This window comes from Apium graveolens, chromosome 10 (assembly GCF_009905375.1).
Source record: "Apium graveolens cultivar Ventura chromosome 10, ASM990537v1, whole genome shotgun sequence".
Taxonomy (NCBI): Eukaryota; Viridiplantae; Streptophyta; class Magnoliopsida; order Apiales; family Apiaceae; genus Apium; species Apium graveolens.
The window spans coordinates 111,283,758-111,292,637 of NC_133656.1; the positions used below are offsets into that span (position 1 = coordinate 111,283,758).

Sequence of the window (8,880 nt, forward strand, 5' to 3'; positions counted from 1 at the left end):
GGGATGCCAGGACCCTCATTGAACTGAACCAATACAAGTACACTAGTGTCCCGGTGGCTGACGAGCACATGGTCTACCTCACAATTAATGAGCTGGAAGAAGCAATCCGGCTCCGGGAAGAAGCCGAACTTGAGGAAGATCCGGAGGAGTCCGCGGACTCCCAGCAATCTAAGAGATCTTTCTTTGACCGAATTGGAGCTAAAGGGAAGAAGAACAAAAAGGATCAGGGAAATAAGAAAGAAACAGAAGCGGCCAAGCAAAAAAGGCTAGAAGAGATCCGGGAGCAAATCAGAAAGGAAGAAGAAGCAAAGCTCGAATTAAAGATCCAAAGAAGGATGTAGTTAAAAGAAGAAAAGCTACTGGCCAAGTCCAGGACCAAGAGAACCCAGAGGGATCCTACTCCAAAGTTGATTTCTGATGACGAAGAAGAAGAGAATTAGAAAGACCTAAAAGATATGATCTATGAATAGCAAAGGAAAATGGACACAGACTCAGGAGTAGAGATTGGGGAAACTTTAACTCCTTTCAGCCACTCCTTGAAGGATATTCCCCGACAGCGAGACTTGAAGCACTACAATTTCGATTCTTTTGATGGACTGAGAGACCCAAAAGAATACTTGAACTACTTTGAGAAGATTACGCAGATATACTACTACACGATTTGACAAAATGCCGAGAGGCCCAGAGAGGGTTCAACAGGATCCCCTCCCAAAGCATCCACGGTTGAAAGGAGTTCCACGCAACATTCCTCAGGAGGTTCCGAGCAAACAAGACACATGAGATGCATATGTGTCACCTGAAAACCATCCGACAGCATGACAATGAGTCCCTCTCAGCCTATATGCGCCGGTTCCAGGAAGAAATCAACAAGGTCTCGAACTTGGACGAGTGCGAAGCTCTGAGCATCTTCAGGAAAAACTTAAATCTGGAGCACAATGAAAGATACATAGTAGAACTGATCAATAAGTAGCCACAAAGTCTGACAGCAGCTTACTCCATGGTTGTCAGATTGATAACGGAAACTGATGTACTCCAGGAAATGAGGATGACCCGGGATCTAGGAGTAAGAACTCTGATGACCAACTGAATGGGGGTTACCAACAAAATAAGAAGTTCAAGCAAAGCCAGCAGAACCAAGAAAGACAAGCTACTCCAGTTTTTCAGAGGCTCAGTCCTAAGTCGGAGTCCAAGAGCGATCCAGGACCCACGAAATAGTCCCGGGAGCCAAAGCAGGAGCCAGATCAGACTCTTCTCAACATGGACTGGTAAGAAATCTTGAAGAAAATAAAAGACAATCCTTTTTATTATCCTCCGAAGCCAATGCAAAATCCCCCGGAGAGCAGGCCTTACCATAGGCAGTGCGATTACCATGAGACACTTGGCCACAAGAATGAGAACTGCTTATCACACTACTACTTCATTGAGGACCAAGTAAAGAAAGGAAACCTGAACAAGTACTTGGTCTGGGACAACAACCACAGAGGGGAGGGACAGAAGAAAGGAAAGAATGTAGTTAATGTGGTTCTAAGAGGTTCTCACTCCCCACCATGAAGCCCGAACTTTGACGAAGAAGTGCTCTCAATCCAATGACTCCCATATTTGGTGATATCCTTCAGTAGTAAGGACTATGAAGGAGTCAACCCCACCACAATGCAACTTTAGTTGTCATCCTGAACATCTTTGATAATGAAGTAAGAAGAATGCTGATAGATAACAGCTTCTCGGTAAATATTCTCTTCAAGCACACAGTGTATCGAATGCAGTTAGAGAGCGTCGCTCAAATGATTTCCGGGAGGACCCACTCTATGGGTTCGGACACAATTTAGTCCCGATCCAAGGGACCTTATATCTACATGTCATTTTGGAACTGCTCCCAACCAAGTAACTTATGTCATCAAGTTCTATGTCATCAACACTCCTTCATCTATAATGGAATCATTGGCAGGTAAGCTCTAACTATGATGCATGGAATAACTTTAATCTCCCATCTCAAGATCAAGTTCCCAACACCGACAAGAGTCGGAGAAATAAAGGGAGATTATGGAGTTGCTAAAACATGCTACAGCCAGGGGTTAGTCTTGGCAGAAACCCACCAGGACAATAAAAGAAAAGCCACAGTCCTTCGCAAACAGCAAAACATCAAGAAGCACCAAACCCGGCCAAGGGAAGAGACAACAAAAGAAGTACAATTCATTGAATCAATTCCGGATCCAGAAGCAACAATACCAAGTCCAGAAGAACTGACAAGCAACCAAGTAAGGGTAGTCGATAAGGTAAATCAGGATCTAGACCAAGCCAGTCCTACCATGCAAGCAAACAAAAGCAAAGAATAAAAACAAATCAGCACATATTTAAAGAAGAACTCTAAAGCCCGAATTCACCAAATGGTCTTGACCAAAGACCAAGAAAAAATCGAAGCCGCGTTTAAAACAGAGGAAATTATTATTGAGGAAACCAGTCCTAACAAAATGTTGAAAATCGGGTCAGGACTTCGAGAAATCTTTAGAGAAGAACTGGTGTCCTTGCTCCGGAAGTACAAAGATGTGTTTTCCTAGAGTCCAAGAGACATGCCCGGACTACATGAGGCCATTACAGTGCACAGCTTAGATGTCAACCCGAACAGAAAGCCAGTCAAGTAAAAGTGAAGGAACTTAGCCCCGGAGAGGCAAACGGCAATAGACGAAGAAGTAGAGAAGTTACTCAAAGCAGGAATCATCAAAGAAATTAAATACCCGGAGTGCGTAGGTAATATTTTCATGGTAATGAAGTCGAACGACAAATGGAGAATATGTGTAGACTACACTGATTTGAGTGATGCATGCCTGAAGACCCATACCCTCTCCCCAATATTGATCAGTTGATAGATGCCACCTCCGAACACATCATGCTAAGTTTCATGGACACCTTCTCTGGATACAACCAGATCAAGATGAACCTGAAGGACATACCTAAGACAACATTCATAGCTCACAGAGCAGTCTATGCTTATGTGATGTTTCCATTTGGAATGACAAGCGCAGGATCCACTTACCAAAGATCCATGAAGAGATATTCAAGTCCCAAATCGGGAGGAACTTGGAGTGCTATGTCGACAACATGATTGCCAAATAAACAATTGTACCAGGACACGTAGAAGTTCTGAAGGAAAGTTTTGACAACCTGAGGAATAACCAACTTAAACTGAATCTGGAGAAATGTAGCTTCGGAGTAGTAGGAGTAGGCAAGTTCTTAGGGTTCATGATTAGCAACTGAGGAATAGAAGCAAATCTGGAGAAGATAAAAGCAATCTAGGAGATGGGGGCTCCCAGGACCCAAAAAGATGTGACAGAAGCTAGAAGGATCCCTACTAGCACTCAGGAGATTTGTCTCAAAGCTAGCAGAGAGATTCTTACCATTCTTCGATTTACTCAAGGGAGCAAACAACAAGAAAGAGGTAAACTGGAGTCCGGAGTGCCAAAAGGCATTTGAGGAGATCAAGTCCTACCTCTCTCAGCCACCAGTCCTAACTAAAGCTCAACCAGGAGAGCCTCTCTACTTATACTTATCATTAGGAGCACAAGCAGTCGGAGCTTCCCTAATCAGGGAAGAAAATGGAAGACAGCAACCAGTTTACTACGTAAGCCAAGTACTTAAAGATGCGGAAACTAGATACCCAAGACTAGAGAAGTTTATCTTCGCCCTAGTCACAACATCAAGGAAACTCAGGCACTACTTCCAAGGAAGAGAAATCAGAGTGGTCACAAATCAGCCTCTAAGGAAGATAATTCACAAGCCAGATGTCTCGGAAAGGCTAGTCAATTGAGCTGTGGAGCTAAGCCAGTCAATTTAAGCTTCATTCCCAAGAATGCCATTAAAGCTCAAGCACTTGCAGATTTCATAATCGAATGCAACTTCCCGGAAGAAGAACCAGAGCCAATGAATATAGATCCAAAAATAAACCAAGATACAAACCCAGGAGCCTGGACCTTGAAAGTAGATGGTTCTTCAACAAGCGAGAGGTCGGGAGCCGGACTTATACTAAAAAGTCCCGAGGGATTCACCATTTCAGACAGCTATATCTTTCGGATTCTCAGCAACAAACAACCAGGCGAAATATGAGGCATTGATTGCAGGACTGAAGCTATCCAGGACCCTCAAAGTCTGGGACTTGAAAATCTACAGCGATTCCCAGATAGTGGTCAAGCAAACAAATGGAGAATACATAGAAAAGACCCTATTCTGGGAAAATATCAAGCTCTGGTTCAAAGTTACCTAGCTTCAATCCCGAAGCATCAAGTCCTCCGGATATGCCAAGAAGAAGACGAAGAAGTGGATATTCTATCCAAGTTAGTCCGGAACTCATCAGATCTGGACTGCTCAGTCTACTTCGAAGAACTCCAAAACCCTCTATTGAATCCGAAGAAATCTTGGAGATAGAAAGCAACTAGAAGTGGATGACTCCCTTCATCAATTACTTAGAGAAAGGAGATCTCCCATAAGACCAAAGCAAGGTTCAAAGACTGAAAGCCAAAGCAGCCAAGTTTTTCGTTGAAAAGGACAACTTTACCGTTAGGACCTTTTCCTCTCTATTCTAAAATGTATGGCTCAGAAAGAAGCTAAGTACTGTTAATGGAAGTCTATGAAGGGATATGCGGAGATCACATATCTGCAAAAGCCCTAGCACATAAAGATCATAAGGCAAGGCTACTACTGGTCAACTATTCACCAGGATGCAGTAGAATTCGTGAAAAATGCAAGGAATGCTAACTCTTCAGCAATGTGTCCCAGATTAGCCCAGTCCTACCTTCCTCAGTACTATCTCCAATCCCCTTGTTGTCTGGAGTATTGACATCATTGGGCCCTTTTCCCGGGCCAAAGGAGATCTCAAGTACTTGTTAGTCTCAATTGATTACATGACCAAATGGGTTGAAGCGAAATCGATGAGGGCCATAAACCAGCAGGACTTCATAAAGTTTATGGACAATATTTTGATGAGGTTCGGGATTCCAAGAGTCCTATTATCAGATAATGGACCAGAGTTCATCGGATCAGAATTCGAGTCCTACCACCAGGAGCGCGGGATCAAGTACAAAAAGTCATCAGTAGCATATCCTCAAGGAAACGGACAAGTAGAAGTCACCAACAGAATCCTGCTCCGGGTTATTGAGAAGAGACTCAAAGAAATCAAGAGCAAATGGCTAGAAGAACTACCAAGTGTACTATGGTATTACAGGACAAGCCCTAGGACAAGAACCAGGGAGACTCCATTCAAACTAGCTTATGGCACAGAAGCAATGCTTCTTATTGAGGTAGTATCTCCTTCTCACAGAGCAATAAACTTTGATGAAGTAGCAAACGAAGAAGGACTCAGAACAAACATGGAGATAATCGATGAGGTCCAGGACCAAGCTATAGCAAAGATGGAGAGATACAAGGAGAAGACCAGGGAACATTTCAGTAAGAAGTCCAGAGTCAAAAGCTTCCAAGTTGGAGACCTGGTTCTTCGAGACACAGAAGCATCAGATCTTACAAACACTGGAAAGTTAATGCCCAAATGGGAAGGTCCATATAAGATCAAAGAAGTCCTGAGGCCAGGGACCTACAAACTTTTGAACATGGATGGCTCAGAAGTACCCAATAACTTGCATGGACTAAGACTAACGAAGTTCTACAAATAGGAAAAAGCAAACAAAGGAACCAAAATATTGTAGCCCATATGGCAAGCAACCAGTTTGTTTTTCCTCATATTTTGTATGAATGAAATTTTTGATTAATAAAAAGCATTTCTCCATATTACATATATTAAACTTATCCAAAAAAGCAACCACTAGTCCGGACCAACTATTAGTCTGGACTAGAGCAAACATATTTACTTAGAACTAATCTTCTTAGTAAAACAGCAACCACTAGTCCGGACCAAAAATGAGTGTGGACTAGAGCAACCATATTTACTTAGAACTAATCTTCTAAGTAAAAAACCACTAGTTCGGACAACCGATTAGTCTGGACTAGAGCAAAAACATTTATTTAGAACTAATTTTCTAAGTAAAACAACAACCACTAGTCCGGACCAACGATTAGTTTGGACTAGAACAAACATATATACATACAACTAATTTTCTAAGTAAAATATCAACCACTAGTCTGAACCAAAGACTATAGCAAAAACACATTTACTTAGAATTATTTTTCTAAGTAAAGAAGCAACCACTAGTCCAGACCAATGATCGGTCTGGATTATAGCAAACATATTTACTTAGAACTAAATTTCTAACTAAAATATCAACCACTAGTTTGGACCAACTACAAATTTGGACTAGAGCAAACATATTTATTTAGAATAATTTTTCTAAGTAAATCATCATCCACTAGTCCGGACCAAATATGAGTTTAGACTAGGGCAGCCACAATAACTTAGAAAAAATATTATAAGGTAAACACAGTATAGCAAAGCAAAAATAAAAGCAATCAAAAACAAACATATCAAAGTTAACAGGACCAAAAAGCCCGGAGCTACGGACGATATTACAATTACAAACCAATTAACAGTCTTAAAAAATAATAAATTCACAATGCAGATAAAAGCTAGGAATCCGGAGCACTTGGACGGAGGAAATTAGAACAAGGACTGTCAAAAGGCTCCGGTTCCCCGAGCCCAGCTTCAATATCCTGCTTTGCCTTAATAAATTCCTAGACAAAGCTTTCCTAGTTTACCTCCAGGTTAGTTTATATGCTTCTCGGCGATAATCCTGCAACGCCCGATCTCCGGAGCCCCGGCATTCGTAATTGCCCTACCATATCCTCGGACTTATAAAGCTTCAACAACTTCGGCCTCGGTCTAACAGCGGATAACTACTTCCGGAGCTCAACCAATTCTGACTTAAGGTTAGAAGCTTCTTTTTCAGCATTTCGAGCCCGGGTCGTCACATCGCTAAGATGTTGTTCAGCCCAGACAAAGACGTATCTTTCAGAGAAATCTGATCCTTTAGCTCAGTAAGTTCTGAATTCTTATCAACAATGGTATCCCGGGCACTCTTAAAATCATTGTAAGATATAGCAGCAGTATAGCTACCAAGCTACAAATAGAAAAATGTAAATCTTACAAAATCTTCTAAGGAAAAGGAGTAGAAGCAGAACAAGAACAGAAATATAATATACCTGGCCCCAGAGACGAGTACACTTTTTCATAGTGGCATCAAATCCGGAGTCATTCATATTCCTCCACTGGTCCTCAGTTGAGATTCCAGCCATGAAACGAGCAATCTTCTCCTCCAGCCCCGGACCGCTCCTTCCTGGAACCTCCTCCTTCATCCCTTACCCTTATCCATGAAAGAGATATGTCCTAAGTCCAATCACGTATGAGGATTTAGGAATAACTTTATGTAATCTGTTTTGATTTCATTGATATTAATAAAAGACTTGTTTTGGTTTTTATTACGGGCTCTATCTATTTAAGTGTTTAAATAAGATATACCATAGTTTAGAGTAAAGCTTTTTATGGATTATGATGAGATCATAATAGTGAGACCTAAAAGATGATAACTCTAAACTTAAATAATTCCTGGTCATAGGATTACTAACTGGTAATTAATAATTCGCAAAGATTGGTACTACTATGCTGCTCCCTTCAGGAGGATGTCTGTTCTCATAGGCATTTGTGGGTGACACTATAGCTAGTATGTAGGTGCTTATTAGGGAATAAGTTCACTGAACATGACTCGATAAGTTGAACAACTAATGGAGATTACTCACGTGTCAATAGTTATTCACTGATAGTTGTACAAGTGTCCTTAGATTTGAGATCGTTAAAGGTATCTTATATATAATGAACTGTGCTTTGGTTTAGTCCTTAGTCTCAAGGACATCCATTAGGTCTATTCTGAGCATAGGGATTTGTGTATTGAGATAGTTAACATCAATAGAGGATCTACCCCTTCCAGATAGGAAGAGAATATCCTATGTTATCTTAGTATGCGAGTTCTGGAATCTGGCCAGAGTGTATGAAATTAGAAAGGAGTTTCTAATTTGCATTAATATGAACTTTGCATTATGAATAAGAAATCATATGATTAAATTTGATAGGCTTGACATGAGATCCATGCCTTGTATTTATTCGGGATTATAAGGGTAGAAGGAATTCATTGTACGGTAACTAGTCACTGACAGGTTCTTGATATTCTAAGCAGTGAATTCATATTATCCGGATAGTCGCGATATGTTGAGAAGCATCACTCACGATGTATAATAAATATATTTAATCAGTTAATTATATTTAGTGAATTTTATTATTCATGTAAATAATTATAAAAGTATATTATTATTTATTTCTACTACCGGCATAATATTGAACTTATAGGGTCACACCATAAAAGAATATTTTCTTTGATGAAATAATGAGAGATAATTATTTTCTAAATAGTTAAGAAAAGAAATAATGATTAAAATAGTTTTAATTATTATTAAAGCATTTTATGAAGATAAAATGTGGGGGTTAATATATATAAAGATATATTATAAAACCCTAGGAGAGCCCTATAAATAGAATGAGATGGATGGCTCATTCATTATTAACACACACAATTTTGGTTTTGTGAAACCCTAGCCTCCATCATCTTCCTCTCTCTCTCTCAAAACTCCATTTTATAAAAGCTCAGTTTTATAAAAAGGTTCATCGAAGAGGATCGTTCTTGGTGGATACCGGTAGAGTGCACACTGAGGAGCAATTGCTAGCACTCCAATTTTATAAAGCTTCGATTCACGAGGTATGATTTGATTCCTCAGTTTTTTTTATATGTTTTTCTATATGTGCGGTATATGGTTTTACGGAATAAATGTTATTTCACGCTTACGCTCATCCGTAAATTCCTTCAGTCCACTCCAGAAACAACACCAACATCAGCC

At 40.3% G+C, this 8,880-nt stretch overlaps 1 protein-coding gene across 1 annotated transcript; it reads left to right on the forward strand.

Moving 5' to 3' along the window:
* Positions 1-4,892: 4,892 nt before the first annotated feature.
* On the forward strand, positions 4,893-5,657 carry LOC141690856 (uncharacterized). The gene has a single exon (XM_074495613.1). It carries the CDS (start codon positions 4,893-4,895, stop codon positions 5,655-5,657), a length of 765 nt encoding a protein of 254 aa, XP_074351714.1.
* Positions 5,658-8,880: the final 3,223 nt, after the last annotated feature.

Excerpts from the sequence above, each read along its gene's own strand:
- LOC141690856 (XM_074495613.1), top strand. The coding sequence starts at position 4,893 with ATGACCAAATGGGTTGAAGCGAAATCGATGAGGGCCATAAACCAGCAG.